This window comes from Cynocephalus volans, chromosome 1, assembly GCF_027409185.1.
Source record: "Cynocephalus volans isolate mCynVol1 chromosome 1, mCynVol1.pri, whole genome shotgun sequence".
Taxonomy (NCBI): domain Eukaryota; kingdom Metazoa; phylum Chordata; class Mammalia; order Dermoptera; family Cynocephalidae; genus Cynocephalus; species Cynocephalus volans.
The window spans coordinates 18,934,519-18,951,336 of NC_084460.1; the positions used below are offsets into that span (position 1 = coordinate 18,934,519).

At 39.0% G+C, this 16,818-nt stretch overlaps 1 protein-coding gene across 1 annotated transcript in view; it reads right to left on the reverse strand.

The window, feature by feature from the left end:
• PLCB4 (phospholipase C beta 4) overlaps positions 1–16,818 on the reverse strand; it is a 404,723-nt gene that overhangs the window by 138,776 nt on the left and 249,129 nt on the right. The window contains exons 4-6 of the mRNA XM_063092112.1: positions 9,384–9,464; positions 8,512–8,571; positions 7,094–7,237 (exon numbers count right to left, since the gene is read on the reverse strand). Of these exons, the coding sequence (XP_062948182.1) occupies positions 7,094–7,237; positions 8,512–8,571; positions 9,384–9,464 (285 nt within the window). The remainder of the gene's footprint in view (positions 1–7,093; positions 7,238–8,511; positions 8,572–9,383; positions 9,465–16,818) is intronic.

Consider the following 16,818-nt stretch of genomic DNA (forward strand, 5'->3'; position numbering starts at 1 on the left):
CTTCGGGGGCGGAGAGGCTCTTCAGGATGTTAGCAAAGTTAGTAGTAGGTAGGGGCTGACTAAATAGAGAACTTGATTTTTTTTTTTTTTCAGCAAAACAAGGAATAAATCCCTTCTCCAAGAATTATTGCCGTAAGCCTTCCAAGTCAACATGATTCAAATTCAGCAAAGCACTTTAGACATACAACTGAATTTGTTAAAATATTTTATTAATTAATAAATTTCCTGAGTGTACCTTTTTGTATACCAAGAGAGCACATATTTTTTGTCATTTAATTTCTATTGTAGTTATTCACACACTTATTTGATGACTTGGTTACAAAGCATAATTTATGGAGTCTGCCAAATATTTACAACCTGCATAAAGTATAATGAGCAGTCTGGTAATTCTCTAAACTCAACCCCAATCTTTGCATTTTGAACCTCATGATAAGAGTGTATTTTTGTAGTCAAAGGAAAATTCATCTTGGTATAAAATAACAGACTTATTTTGGGGGATTTTAAATGAGGGTTGCATTTCAGTCTCATGCACAGTGACTGTGTGATTTCAGTTCACTGTGCAGCACCAGCTGTAACTTAATGAAAGACATCTGAACTCCCTTCAACTCACTAGAGACCAAAATCCTTCCCAGCTAGTTGCATTCCGAGGGAGAATAAAAATACATAACAAAAACTGGAGTTGCTTTTCTAACTAACTAAAGTTATTATAATGCTTTTTATTAAATTATTTGTATAGTTTATGGTAAAACAGTGGGCAAAGAGAGAAAAATGATTTAAGGAAAAAATGAGCTTTATTTAATTTAGAAAAAATGGGAAAAGGCCTTCCTCGTGTGGCTGCTTTTATTCTTAAATGTACACGCCATATAAGACTCCCTTATTAACCAAAGGCACTGAGGTTGGGGTAAAAGTAGCAACAATTTGTTAACAATTCTTTTTAACAGAGTGTTCTACAGGAGAGGAAATGAAAGTTAAATTTTCTAACTGGAACGACAGGAAGGAGTTAGGTAAGCAGGATATAATGATCCAAACTGGAAAGAGTCCAAGACACCAGGGTCAAAGCCTCCAGTCTTGTCATGGATTCTCAGAAGCAGCAGCAGCAGCAGCAACTCCGTTATATCCTGAAAAGAGATTCTAAAAATAACACCACGGGATCCCAGATCTTTTTGTTCCCTTTAGACTATCATTGAATCACATTTTCTCAGTCTTCTGATCAAAAGATCATTTTCTTACCTTTTCTTACAGCTAAACTGAACAAAATTGAGAGGTGCAACATTAAGGGTTATACATATTTACCAACTGGGTAAGAATTTTTTTTAATTAGTCAACATAAATACCTCTATAAAACAAGTATTTATTGAGAATTTACTAAATGTTGGGCACTGACTGTTCTAGATGTTGGGGACACAGTTGTGAACAAAGCATTGCCCTCTGGCAGACGGAAGAAGCGAATAAATGAATGTATGGTATGCAGACAGTGATAAGTGCTATGAAGAAAACTCAAGAAGGATAAGTACCTAGGAAGCACCGCAGGGTGGCAAGATGCAGGAGCTCCTGCTAAGGTGATATTCCAGCAGAGACCCGAGGAATAAGAGAGAGGAAGCTCTGCATGGAACTGGGCAAAGAGTGTGTTCCACGCAGAGGGAAAAGCCAATGCAAAGTCCCTGAGGCTGGAAGGAAGCAAAAAAGAGGAAAGGGAGAGATGAAGGCAGAAAGGGGAAGGGAGGTGAGGATGGTACCTTATAGGGCCTTGGAGGGGCCTGAGCAGCAGAGTGATGTATCTGAATTACATTTTTCAAAATTTCCTCCAGGTGCTATTTTGAGAATAGACTAAAAGGGCAAGGCCAAGGCACAGAAAGCAGTTAGAAGCCTCTTGTTGCACCACAGGGGAGAAATATATTAGCCTGGACCATGATGCAGTGATGGTGGTGGTGAGAAGCAGATGGATTGAGCTAAGAGTGTTTGCTAATGAACTCACATAGGACATGAGAGGAAGGTGTTCGTGGTCTCAGCAACTCAGAGGGTAGAGCTGAGACAAAGACTTTAGGAGGGTCAGACAAGAAGGGTGAAAGATTTGGTTTGGGACTTAAGTTTAAGACACTATTTAGTAGAAAAGAAAAGTACATAGAACTGGAAAATCTAATAGGCAGAGTGGCAAGGCAAGCTTATTCACTCTTTAAGCAGAGAGGGCAGCTGAAGAAAACACAAGCTGAGCTACAAGATGTCTTTTATCCTCTTTCACTGCAAAAAGCACAATCTTATTTTCAGAGTCACATGCACTAGAAAATATTTTGTATTTATTGGAAACCTCAACTTTCAGAAACTCAAATTTCATATAAAATTTTATTGACTCTTAAAATACCCATTTGAAATAAGAAGAAAAAGTATCAGAGTCCCTCTTTGAGAAGTGGGAGGACAAAGAAGGTCAAATGGCTTGCTCAAAGTCACGAAGGGCTCCTCTATGGGCAACTTGCTTCTCCATGCACAGTACATTAAGTTGGAAGTTGGCCCCTCTGCCTAGATTAGATGTTTGGTTAAGTGAGTTCTTCAAAATGATCACATTGCAAGTGTGACAAGAGCCCAGGAATTAAGAATAGACTCAAGAATTTCATAGGATGAATACTCAAAAGCAAGCTCTAATAGAAACTCTCTTAACTTACACCTCACTGGTCAGGCTGAGAGTCATCAAGTGTTCATAAGACAAGCAAAACACACTGACCACAGCAGGGCTGAACTCCCACAGTTAGGAAGCCACTTTCCAGTATATTGGACCCTTTGCTCTCAGCTCCCGTGCCCACAACGAGTTAGTTATGTTTGTTTGCAAACCTGTTTATGTCAGGTGTAATAAAAAATTACAGAAACCAACGAAATACTCTTGTGCAAAGATGGTTGTTCTTTCTTTAGTTGAATATTTAAGGAAGGTTTCTTTAAAGGCAAGCTGCTAAATTTTTTTTTCTCAAACTCTGTATGGACAAGATAACTAAAAAATTAGAGAAAGAAGCCATATAACTAGCATTCTGCATTCAGTTGCACTGTGCTCCACTTTAAAGAAATCAAAATGGTTATCTGAAATGTTACATTAGTGGGGAGGTGTAGGCAAAAAATACATAAACCACAATCAGCAGACCCATACATGAAGAAAAGGCTTTGGCCCTAACATTAAAAGATTGGACAACAACTGAACAGCATTTATATGGTTTAAAATAAAGTGTTTAAAATATGTATGTATTGATTTAAAAAGTGAATACTTGCCCTAATGACTTTTGTAATAAACTGACCAGGAATATGGCTTCTCTTTACATGGCCTAAGAGGACTTAGTGCATTTTATGACTCATGATTCTAGACTCCTTTGTAGTACTCACATTTGACTGGAACCATTATCTGAATCACAAATGTCATTTCAGGTATGCTGGGAGATCTCCACATTTCTCACTGGCCTGATTTAGTTTATGAATTCTGCCATCATTTTGACCTGAGATAATTACAACTGTTTGTATTTTGTATAAATCTTCTCACTCTGATGGCTTGTGTGTTCTATTATGGATGGTAACAAATACAGAAGAATAGGAATAAAATGGTGGTGACAGAGAAAATACTATCGATGCTGGGGGTGAGAAATATTGTGATCTGGATTAATATAGTTAAGTTTTGAAATCAGGAAGTGGTACACACATATACCACATACACACATATCTGGTGAAAAAAATTACTCAATATCTTCTTCTCCAAGTGTCAATCAACCAAAAAGGACATGCTCTAATAATCATAGACAATGAGATTCATATTTGTATATTATAATATTAATTGAAATATAAAATTCTAATAGCTCCCAGAAGCTGAAACACTTAGTTTCTTCAATAAGATCAGGCTTAAATGGTATTGATGTTGAATTGAAAATCCAGTATAGAATTATTTTACAGTCCTTACTTGTCTGGCTAGCTGCTCTTAAATTTCAGTGGAAATGCTAAAAAAATCTTATCCCGAATCTTATCTCTAAGTATACATCTCCTCCATCTCCTACCCCTCAAACATATACATATACACTACCTACTCATGAGTATATGTTTTAGAACATGGTTCTTAAAACGGGCCAAGACTGACAGTAATCAAATTGTGGAAGGCCGTTTTGGGATTTACCAAGTTGAGCCATCTTCCCAGGACTGTACTTGCTCAGGGCATGACGTGGGGTGGACATCATCATGTAGGCGATCAGAAAGCCTGAGTTTTAGGCTAGACGCTGGTCTCAGCTGCTGTGTGGTCTTAGAGTTCCTTTATCTCTCTGGCTTCATTTTCCTCATCTGAAAAATGAGGAAGTAGGAAGCCCTTCCTAAGATCCATTGCCAGCTCTAAATTTCTGTGGCTCTGAGATCCTAACAGCGAGCATATATCCACGGCTTTCAGTGAGAAAGACATACAATAAGCACTGTCCATGTCATAACTCAGGTAATCTTTGCAACATTCCTAACAGCAGATATTTTTGTACCATTCCCATTTTACAGATGAAGAAAATGAGGCTCAGAGAGGTAAGTTGTGTGTCCATGTCACACAGCTGATAAGTGGAAGAGCAAAGATTAGCACCCAGGCACCTGGCTCCAAGCCCAGATTCTTGAGCTCAGTCTGAGTCATGCTGTGTCTTGTAATATGAATTGACAATACAAGCTGACAAAAACCAGAAAACACAGGTCTACAGAACTTTTTGCAAACATTCAGGTAGCTAAATATCTGCATCTGACTAACAAGGCTTCTTCTTTGTAGGTAGTCAGGATGGATTTCTAGGATCGAATGCTTCCATGGCAAATGGCAACAGAAAAGCCCTCTGTAGCAAATATGCAGGTTTGAACTATAAGAAGCAGGAACAATGCTTATTTAGTTCAGGCTTAAAGAACCCATTCAAACTAGGTGTTGATGGGAACAGAGTAATGAAAGAATGTGAAGGCACTGCAAAATCTGTTGTTTTAAAGAGAGGTGACTTGGAACAACAGTACAAAATCAACCAAACCACCAAAATAAGGATAGAACCAAAGGCTCTTACGTGACACAGAACATACATTCCTGGCTCCAAAGCCACAAGGCAGGGAGCGTCTCAAACTTCACCACATATGTAAGTCACCTGAGGGCTCTGTTAAAAGTGAGCGTTCTGGATCAGTCCATCTAGGTGGGCCTGACTCTAATGTGAAATGAGCTGCCAGGTGAAGCCTATGCTGCTGGCATGGGGACCATACTTTGTGAGTGAGGGTGAAAGAGCCTTGATGGTCTAGGAGGCAGCAGAGTTCAATTCTGCCACCAGTTAGCTCTGCATCTACGGTTTAATTTTTTAATCTCAGTGTCCTCAAATGATCTCACCTGCACATATCCTCCTGGCTCTAAAATTTGATATTTCTTTTTTTTTTTTTTTTGACCTGTAAGGGGATCGCAACGCACGGCACTGTGTTGTTGGCACCATGCTTAGCCAGTGAGCGCACGGGCCATCCCTATATAGGATCCAAACCCACGGCCTCGGCGCTACCAGCGCCGCACTCTCCCGAGTGAGCCACAGGGCCGGCCCTAAAATTTGATATTTCTAATGATGCCTTTCTCACTTAACCCTATGCTGAACTTCTGCTGATAGAATTAATGGGAAAATGAAATGTCCTCCTTCCCCTCAACCCTACATCTGTGCCATGGGAGAGTAATGGCTCAGTCCTCTTCATGGATATTAAAGAAAGATAATGGGAGCCCTGTTCAGAGGTAAAACCACCCTGAAAACCAATGATTTGCCAAAAAAAGATTTAAGATTAAGGCTTTCTACTGCTTTGGCCAAAATCTCTTTGAGACTTGCTTGCCAGGGCAATGGTATGTTGAGTATGGTATTAAAAGATGGATCTTAACCCAATATTTTAATAACTTATGGGGGGAGGGTTTGGATTTCTTAACCATACAGACCTGCACTATTTAATATGGCAGCCATTAGCCACACGTAGCTACTGAGCACTTGAAAAGTGGCTAGTCAGATTTGAAAATACACACCAGAATTCCAAGACAGAATATAAAAAAAACAATGTAAAATATGTCACTGCTATGGTCTGAATGTCTGTCCTCTCCAAAGCTCATGTGGCAGCTTGATCCCCAATGTGGTAGTGTTGAGAGGTGGGGCCTTTGGGAGGTGACTCACCTTTGGGAAGTGAGGCCTATGCCTTCATGATGGGTTAACCCATTTATGGATTCATGGAATAATGGGTTAATGGTTAAATAGGGTAGCATGGGAGTGGCACTAGTGGCTTTATAAGAAGAGCAAGTAAGCACGTTAACAATCTAGCCCCTCTTGTCATGTGATGCACTCACTACCTCAGGACTATGCAGAGTCCCCACCAGGAAGAAGGTCCTCACCAGGTGTGCCCCCTCAACCTTGGATGCCCCAACCTCCAAAATTGTAGGCAATGAATTTCATTTCTTAATAAATTGCCCAGTTTCAGGTATTCCAAGTGACAGAAAACCAAGTAATACAGTCACTAATAAAATTGACATTGATGTCATGTTAAATATATTGACAATATTTTGGCTATATTGGGTTAAATAAAATATTTTACTGAAATTAACTTCACCTGTATTTTTTACTTTCAAAATGTGCTACAAGGAAAATTAAATTATATATGTTGGCTTGCATATATAATTTAAACTTCTGCTAGGTAGTACTGACTGACCTAGACCCTTGCTACTCAAACTGTGGTTTTCAGACAAGCAGCATCTACATCACCTGAGATGTTGTTAGAAAAGGAGTCGTGTCCCCACCTCAGATCTATTGAATCAGAATCTCCATTTCAACAAGATTCCAGAAGATTATTCCTGTACATTCAAGTTTGTGAAGTGCTGGGCTAGTTTTTCCCACAATGTATCTCAGTAGGTATTTAGGTTATTGGTCTACATGAGTGACATGCTAAAAGGGTATTGTGCTTGATGAATTTTCTATACAGACATGCTAGCAATGGAAATTTTTAAAAAATTACATTATCATACAATTCAAATTTATATATTAAAATTACATTCTACATAAAAATTACACATATGACGTATATACTTATAGGTGGGAAGAGAGGGAGGTCATTTAACTGAGGCTACCTTAGTTACTTCTGGATTTTCAGCCACCATGTAAGTGAAACTAATGTTCACCAGATCTGTACCACTGCAGACACAAACTATCCGCCCTTCCAGATCATTTTCTGATTTTCCAACAGCTTCAAGAGCAGCCAAAATTTTGAGATCCTGTTAGAGGTGTACATATAGAAAAAACATGTCAGATCATAGAGCACAGAGGAAGAAACGTGGTAAAAGGAAAAGCACATTTGATATAAAAATATACATAAGGGTAAATTTTTTTTTCTATCTAAAACGCCCAGATATCTAACATTATTCTAAAATCTGTAGAATTAAAATTTAGGACACTACATATTACTTGAAATTCCTTGGTAAGAAAGGTATTATAAAATTTTTTATTAGAAACCCAGCTGTAAGGGTCTTTGTTTAGGTTTTTGGTTGTCAGTATTAGAGGACATAGAATGCAGCAATGAGATAGGAAAGGCTCTGATTGGGGTTTGCTTGCGCCCACAAAGATCAAAGAGGCCTCTCACCAGAGGACAATCATGAAGGTTTCACATGAATCAACATGGCATTACCATGACCAGCAACCACAGGTTATTCTCAAAAAATGAGATTAAGTCTTTCAAGTAGCCTGGATACAAAGAGTACATTCATCTCTGGAAGTCATGACATCCTCAATTGGAATGAAGGCTGTGCAAGTTTACCCTAAATAGTAAATAAAATAGTGTCTTTGTTCTCCAAAGAACTTGGGAGGAAATGCCAACATATAGTTACACAGAAAATTTAACTAACATAAAAGAGGACAGCCTCATAAAAAAACAAAAAAACAAAGTCAGGAAGGTAATTTTGTTTTTAATAGTTAAATCCTGCAGGGTTATTATGATAAAGGGAATAAATACTGTCCTAGAATATTCTAGAATGAAACATCTTTTAAATTCCTAGCATCACTATGCAAATAGCTTCTTATTCAAACAAATCAATCACTGTGAAGAAGACTGATTTATGTGCTGGTTTTTTTTTTCTTTCAGAGGCAAACAGAGCCTTTTAGGTGAGCCAATGTCTGCATGCACAGGTGCACAAATATGGAACAATCCAAGCCATGTAAATTTCCACATCAACCACAGATGAGAATTGAATCACCATTTGATTAAAAAAAGGGGGAGGGAGGAGCTTATCAAATTAATTTCTGAGTTAAGGGAACTGTTTCTTTGATGCTGCTACCATGCAAGAGGCTTAGTTTTCAAGGGTAAGTCATATAACTAAAGATAACGCAATCCAAATCACCCAATGTTTACAGACGAGAAGATTTTTAAAATTGTCTGTTCTTAATTCCCAGCTGATGATTTTGGGGCAGTAACATGTTAAACAGCGTTCTGGAGGCCATTTCCAATCTAAGTAAATCTGCGTTTAGAAGAATGGCAAACACCAATCACGGGTACCTTCGGTATGGCTCCCAGCCGAATGCTGTTGATGAGGGAGCATTCTAGCACTTGTCCTTCCTGAAAAGAGAGAACACAACACAGCAATGAGCTTAAATTCTGCCGGACCTATGGCACAGACAACATGCTCAGCAAACATTTCCGACGATGAAGGCAGTGATGATTAGAGTGAGGGAGAAAAGGAAGTGAAAACCAAGTAACAATAATTATTTCCAATGACCAGAAATAATCAAGAGCCCAAACATTCTATTTCAAATATGTATATGAATGTAACTCTGAATAATTATTTATAAAATGCCATTACTTTTATACATATAATGTTGTTAATAATATCCTGTATCATTGAAGATATGTGTACATAAAATATTAAGTGGAAATAATGCTAACTTTTCTGTAACTCCAATTCTACGTTTCTTAAATTCAGTCCAAATGCTCATTAAATGTGTACATTGTGCCACACACCAAATTAAGTCCTAGGGCATAAGGAGATGAACACATTTCTCATGCATCTTTTAGATTTCAACTTGAGCATGTCTTCTGGGAAATCTTTCTAATTCCCAAGATTAAATCAGACTTATCTTGTAACAATCTAAAACTTCTCTTTCACAACACTCAATACACTCAATGACTTTGTAACTTTTTTTTTTTTAATTGCCTGACTTTGCTCCTAGACTGGAATCTATAAAAGCTAACATAACATCCTTGATCGCCAATGTGTCTCCAATGCCTGGCACATGGAAGCACGTCTTCAAAAATTTTGAATGAATGAAGTGTAGGGTCTTTGCCCTCAAGAGGCACTCAGTCTCCCTGTTGAGAAATCAAACGATATAAACCAGAAAGCAGAAGAAGAGCGTGCTGATCTTGTGCCATACCTTGCCTTCACTTTTCCAGGTCAGAAAGAAGCCAAATTCATCCACTTTGAAGAGGCAGTTGGGTTCAAACACGAAGGATTCCTGTTAAAAAGAAATGCGTTGATCTTCATGACTCATACCATTTTGAATCTGATAAAAATGCAAATATATTTGAGCCTCTAAAGAAGGGAAAATGAGAAATCACCCTTTTGCATCCTGATTCTAATAACCACATTTCTTATTATATTATGGAACTTTTTAATTTTGAAAAGTCTTTGCATTCATTTTTGCATTGAAAAATTGACCAATTTAATACAGCATCTTCCTCTGGAACAGGCTTAAGGACAAACCACACTGATGTTGTAAAGTTAATCGAGAAGAAATTTTCTCTAAGATCCTGGAAGAAGAGCTCCTGGAAGAAAGAAGGCTCCCAGGTTCCAGCCCACTGGTCTCCCTCCATATAAGCAGAACCATTGGCTATATCTAACATAACACCTGCATCATAACATAACATAAATGCCTATATCTAACATAAACTCAGGTGAAAAATTTTTTTTTAGAGACACGGTTTTTTGGTTTTTGTTTTGTTTTTGCCTGTACAATTCAGCATTCAGATGTTTACTCAGAAAATTGCTGAGATTTTTGCTTTTATATCCAACCTCATTTGTTGTCTTGTAAAGCAGGCCTTGAGCAGCACTTTCAGCTATTCAAACTGCAGTCCTTGGACCAGCAGCATCAGCATCACTTGGAAGACTGACTGAATTGCAGAATTTAGGGCCCCAGCCCAGATGGACTGATTCAGAGTCTTTGGGGATGGGGCCCAGCAATCTGTGGTCCAACAAGCCCTCCAGGTGATTCTAATGCACACCAAAGTTTAAGAACCACTGCTGTAGACTTTGATATCAGAAACTCAGTGAAAACTACAGAATCAAAGTTTGAATCAAGAAGGAAGGTTAGTCAAACTCAGGGCATCAGAGCAGCCAAAGTATTCCTGATCGTTAGTAAGAGAGAACCAATTATGCTTAGGAACCCCAGGACAATTCTATGTCAACAAGAGAAAAAGGGTGTTCAGGAAATGAACCCAGATGTCCTATGCCTTCCATTTGCAATACACCAAGACATGGCATCCACACTTCAACAAATCTACATGCTCTTTCTATCATCAAAAGAAACTGTCCTCCTAGATCATTGCAATGCCAGCTATTAGGAACCAGCCTGGCAAACATGGACCAAGGCAGTGACTTAAATAAACAGTAATTACAGGATTAAGATTTTAAGGGTAGTTCAGAATTAGTTTCACCTGTCAAAATTTGTCCTTCTAAATTCCAGGAAGCAGAAACATTAATCAAGGTAAATCCAATGTGAAGACCTGGGAGCCCTGAAGCCAGCCCTCAAATTATCTGGGTGGTTTTATGGCAGATGAAGAATTGTCATATGTATACCAACTCAGTACCAGACGTATGCGAGGCATTGTAGACACAGCAATGACTAAGACAAAAGAAGGGGCCTTGTGTGACCTTTGCCTCTGGGGTCAAAGTCCAGTTCCACCATTTATTATGTACCTTCTCCAAGAAAGAGCCTTTCTAAGTCTCAGAATCCTTGTCTAATAAATGAAAGTATTTACACCTATCTTTTGGTTTTGTTGTGAGAATTAAATGAGATAGTGAATGTGAAACACATAGAATTCAGCAAGTAGTAGCTCCTACCAATAATGTAAGGTCCAAATCCATAATAGTGGTAGCAAATTACTAACAACATGGAATTGCCAATATGTGACATTTTTTGAGCCCTCAAAATGACATTTTTGGACAATTCAACCTTTTAGAAAAAGCTTGACCTGGAAGTTGATTTTTTGCAGGTGGCCAGTATTAAAGTTGATAATTTAAGTGGTCATGCCAGGCAGAGAAAGCAGCATTTGCAAAGACATGTGGTCTTGACCTGACACTGAGGACTTCTGAGCTGTCTGATGTGGTTAGAACACCTTGAGAAAGTGGCAGGGGATGGCAGGGGACACAAAAATAAGAGCCAGGTCATTGGAAGCGTCCTGTATGCCACACAAAAGGCATTAGACTTTACTCAAGAGGCCAAGGGGAGTCTTTTATTGTTCCTGATTAAGAAATGAGAATTATCAATGAATCAAGACATGAGGATTAACATATTTTAGAATATTTCCCAAGCAATATTGTGATGATGATAAAGAATTCTAGTGCACAGCTTTCAAAAGTATGTCCTAAAATGGTGTTTACAGAGTAGACGCACAATGAATCAGCTACCATCACTATTTATGCACACCATATTATCACCTAATTCCAAACAAGGATTTGAGATGACCCAAGAATAGTTTTCCAATTTATTTTGTGGCTGAACTTTCACTTCCTTGACCACCTTAACAACAGTGATTTTTTTTCCTTCCTTCCCCTCTGGGTGCCCCCAGACCTTGTCATCACCACCTTGAAATTTTGATCCCTAACGTCCCCTTGGACCATTTCATATGATCCACCTAGACCCTAGCTCTGGAGTCCTCACTGTCCTTTATTACTTAACTTATTTGCAGCCTCCTGCCAGTCTCTCACTATCCATCAGACTCCTCCTGCTTTTACTTCCATCCTTGTCTAGCTTATTTCCACAGTCCAATATTAAAATCACTCCTTCATCAATGCTTTCAACTCCCCTATCTCATTTTCTGTTCTGCTGGACAAAAAACCAAGTCCGTCCTATCCATGTTTTATCACTCAACTTGATGAAGAAAATCACAAAATAAAATTGTCTGCCTTTAGTTTAAACTCAACATTATAAACCTCAAGTGGATAGTCAACAGCGACTTTCAATCTTATATATATATATATATTTTTAATAGGTTCTCCACTCTTTGAGAGGACTATTTCACTGCTTTTTCTAAAACTTGTTTACTTCTAGCAATTACAGTGCTCCACTGAGTAAGGAGATGCATCAGCTGCAACGCCTCCTCCTTCCCTACTCACGAAGCATGCTTTTTCCTATCAAAGGTCAACTCCCCCACTTCTGCTCTGGACTCAATCCTCTTCCACCGACACCAAAACTTCAATCCTTTATCACCATCCAACACACATTATCTTTTTTTTTCCTTTCCTTTTCTATTCAATCATTCCTATCAGTGTACAAATATGTTCTAGTAGTTCCTACTTCTACTTTCACGTACTACCCCATGTCTCTGATCCCCTTGGGCATATCTTGAAAAGTCTGTCTACATTCACTGTCTCCACTCTCTCTCTTCCATACCATCTTTGACCAACTCCATCTGGCTTCTGTTTCTTTCACTTTCTAAAACTTCTCTGGCCAGTTCATCATGCTGCCAAATGCACAGTGCACATTCCTTTCCTCACTGATTTGATCTCTGAGGAGTTGACTATTCCCTCCTTCCTGAAACACTCTCCAATTCTGATATCCCTGCCTTTTAATGTCATTAATGTCATTTCCTGCCTTTTCTTTCTGCATCCACCTTCTACATGTTCTCCAGTATTTGGTTCTGGGAATTCTCATTTCTACTTTGTTCCTAAATCTCATTTAATCTCATAGCTTCAATACCATCTGTTTGCTGATGTCCCCACATTTATAATTGCAGTCCAGTCCTCTGTGAGCTCCAAACTCAGACATTTAACTCCCTGCTTGACATCTCCACTTGAGTGTCTCAAAATTAACATGTCCATAACTGAATTCTTTATTCCCTACCTTCTCTCCTAGCTTCTCCATCACAAGACTTCCTTAGTTCAATAAACGTCACTAGCATCTACTCACTTAATAAAACTAAAATTCATCCTTGACTTTCCCTCATCCCTTCCCCTCTCCTCCACTAACAAATCTACTTCCATAGCATTTTCCAAATATGCCCACTTTACTCCATCTCCATCACCACCATTTGGTCCAAACCATTATCATTATGGATTGACCTTCCCACTTGTACTCTGTCTTCCCACAGTGGCCAGATTGATTCTTTAAATAAGTTCATTAAAACCATTCAATAGATTCCCATTATATTTAGTATAAAATCTCAACTCCTTACCATGGCCTAAAAGGTCCTGGACAATCTGGGTCCTTCAGACCTTATCTCATGCACTCTCTGCTCTTCAATTTCCTTCTGTTCTCTACAACCATCAGAGCTCTTATCCTGGAACCCCTCATCCTCTCTCCAGCCTCAGGGCCTTTGCACTTGCAGTTCCTCCTGCCCAGAAGTCTCTTTTCCTGCCTTTAGTATAACTGACTCCTCTTCATCCTGCAGGCTTTGCCTTAATTATGCCCTCTTCAGAGAGGCTTTCCCTGATAAAGATCCATGATCTTTATCATGTCTCTTTATTTTCTATGATAGTATCTTGATTATTTCCTTGCTAACACTGATAAGTCTATAATTATTTCATTTCTTTGCTTCCTGACTTATTGACTGGCTCCTACACCAGAATATAACCTTCCTAAGGGCAAAGTCCTTGAAGCAGTGTTGTTCACTTTTGTGTTCCTGGCACCTCGCCCATCAATAGTACCCTAAAACTAATTCATGAACTAAAAAATGAATGATCAAATGATTTCTTTTTCAGATAAAATATTTTGCAGCAGGCCAATATGTAAAACAGATAAACTGGAAGTTGCTCAATTTGAGAGGTTGTGCCGGGCACAGAACCCATCAGGGTCAAAACTTGGAGGGTTTCTATGAACAGAAGTATGAACACACAGGGTCTTCAAAAAGCTCATGAAACAATTCATATTTCACCTTTTAATTCTATTTTCCATGAACTTGTTGAGAGGCTGTCTGCATGGAGGAAGGGGTACCTTTTTCTAATCCATATCAATTCATCTTAAAGGTTAGGGGTGGCTTTGAGGTATCTCCTGGGGATTCCCATTGGATCAGGAGCAACAATTGAATGCTGCTACAAAGAAATTATTTTCAAAATAGGATAAGAAATCTGGGTAAGGAGAAAAATAATAAGATAGAAGAGTAAAATAAGGAGAGAGTACAATGTAGCTTTCAGAAAGGCGGGTCATAATGTCGTACACGGTCAGAATTGAAAGCCAATTTGGCCCTGAGCTCCCCATCAACAAAAGCAAAAAAAAGCATCTTTACCAGGTGCTCACACAGTTCATGAGATAAAAACATATCAGGTGTTAGGAGAAGCAAATGCCAGAATAGAAATTGTCCAGAGGGACCTCATAAAGATGCCCTGACTGATGCTAAAGACAAGGTTCACAAGGAGGCCTACATAAGCGCATCAGCTGTAGCTGAAAGCTTCTCCAACCAAATACTTTCAAAGTACCCGTGAAAAATCAGACAGTAGATCTGAAGATTATGTAGCAATCAGTTGAAAGGACCTAAAACACAACCTATTTAGGTTTCTCTCCACCTCCCACTAGCAAACATAAGAACCCAGTCTTCTGGTGAGTAAAGACACAGAATCTCTGTTCTTTATGCCCTAACAGTTTTAAATTTCACATGGATACCTCCTGACCAGAACTTGGGCTGCAGCTCCCTGACCAGGCCCAGGCAATAATATCCTAAATCCTGTTGTCAGGAAATTTCTCCTCCAGATCTGGGCACTGCAGGAGAGATTGCAAAAGGAGGCTGGGCTCTTTCTCTTTTGCAAATCTGTTTGTTTTGCAGATAACAAATGGTAATAGAACTTTCTGGTAGAGAAACAGACCATATAGAACTCTTCCAGGGGGCCCAGAATTTTAATTCTCATATGACTCAGTTAAAATCTGTCATAGTCACACCTTAGGACATGGTAGCTTATTCAACCCAACTCTTTCCTTAGGCCACTGGGAGAGAAGGGCTGAAAGGGACAGGAATTCTTTTGTGCACGTTATTTGTGAAAGGCAAGAAGAATCACTTTTGCTGGGATTGCTATTGCTAGAAGCTATTTATGGCTCAGGATCCCTGCTCTGAGGGGCTTGTGCCCCGACAGGCTCACAGACACACTTACCTATCTCATCGAGTATGCAGTATATTTTTAAGATGTGTGTTATTTTTTAGCATATTTTTTCCCCAAAACAGGCTGTTGCAACATTATTCAATATCACAACCTATCTTTCAAAGATCCAAGTTACTAACTTAGATAAAAAATATTTTTCCTTTCTTTCAATTTTAAAAGTTATTCTGTTAAATATAATTTTATCCCCCCTTTTTTTCTTATAAGGAATGGAAGGGAACTCAGCAGATTGAATACTCTGATTGAAGAGGAGGAAAGTTTTTGGGTGGAGGATCCAGATAATTTTATTTCAGTTGTGATTTGTGATTATTTCTTACTTTCTCCCTCCTGCCCTCTCTCCCACCATCATTTCCTAAATTAATTGCAAATGTTTATATCTTTCTACTGTGGGGTTTGCATCTCCAAATAGGGTATAGTCAAGTCTTATCACCAGCTAGGGACAGCTATTTTGGATTAGCTAATACAAGCTTTAACTCCACTTTATTTAAACATTAGCTGTTCAGGGGCTCTTTTGTGTTTATAACTGGATGGGTAGATTAGGATGTAGAGCGGAGTGAAACATAGTGAGGGCTTTCACATTCCATGCCAGTCTTTTGCAGACCAGTTCACAGGAGGTGGCACTCCACAGTGGTTCTGGGACCCAGGCCTTGCAGTTAATAGCTGCTGGGCTTGAATGCCAGTGTCCTCAGCAGGCACCTGCTGGAGAATCTTGATGGTCATGCTGCTTAACCTCACCTAGCACTTCTCCTACCTGAAAATTGGGAAAATTGGGAAAACTGATACCAACCTCACAGGCTCTCAGAGAATTAAAGATGAGAAAGTCTAAGTACCTGGGACAAGGTAAATGCTGAATAAATGGTAGTAATTATGAGAAAACGTTTCCATTTAATTTAGGGCCATTGTGCAAGGCATTTTACAAATACTATCTCACTCAAGTCTCATGCCAGTTCTGCAAGGTTTCAGACTAGGTCAACATTGTCTGACAGATTTGCCATGATGATGGAAATGCACCTTATGAACACTGCCCAACATGGTCATCATGAGCCACATAATGTACGAAGCACTGGAAATATGGGAAGTGCAACAGAGATGCTGAATGCTTAATTTCAATTAATTTTCATTTAAATAGCCACATGTGGTTAGTGGTTATCATATCGGACAATGCAGTTTTAGATAGAAGGGGAAAAAAACATTCAGAAGAGAGTAAATTCTTCAAAGTCACTGTGAATAGGCAACAAATCTGGAATTCAAAACAAATTTTCTAATTCCAAAGCCTGTGACTGTTCCACTCCATCAACCTTGATCAAGGAGGTCCCCTCCGCCTGTCACCAACAGACTGATGGATTGTCAGTAAACGAACACTGCCTAGGTAGACTCCACCTTTGGGTACACATGGGGCTCACCCACCTTGTTTCCTGGTCCAATAAAAACTGGGAGGAAGCAAAATGGACCTTGTCAGGGTGGAGAGAAACAAGTGAAGTCTGAGTTAGGATGAAGTCACTGGG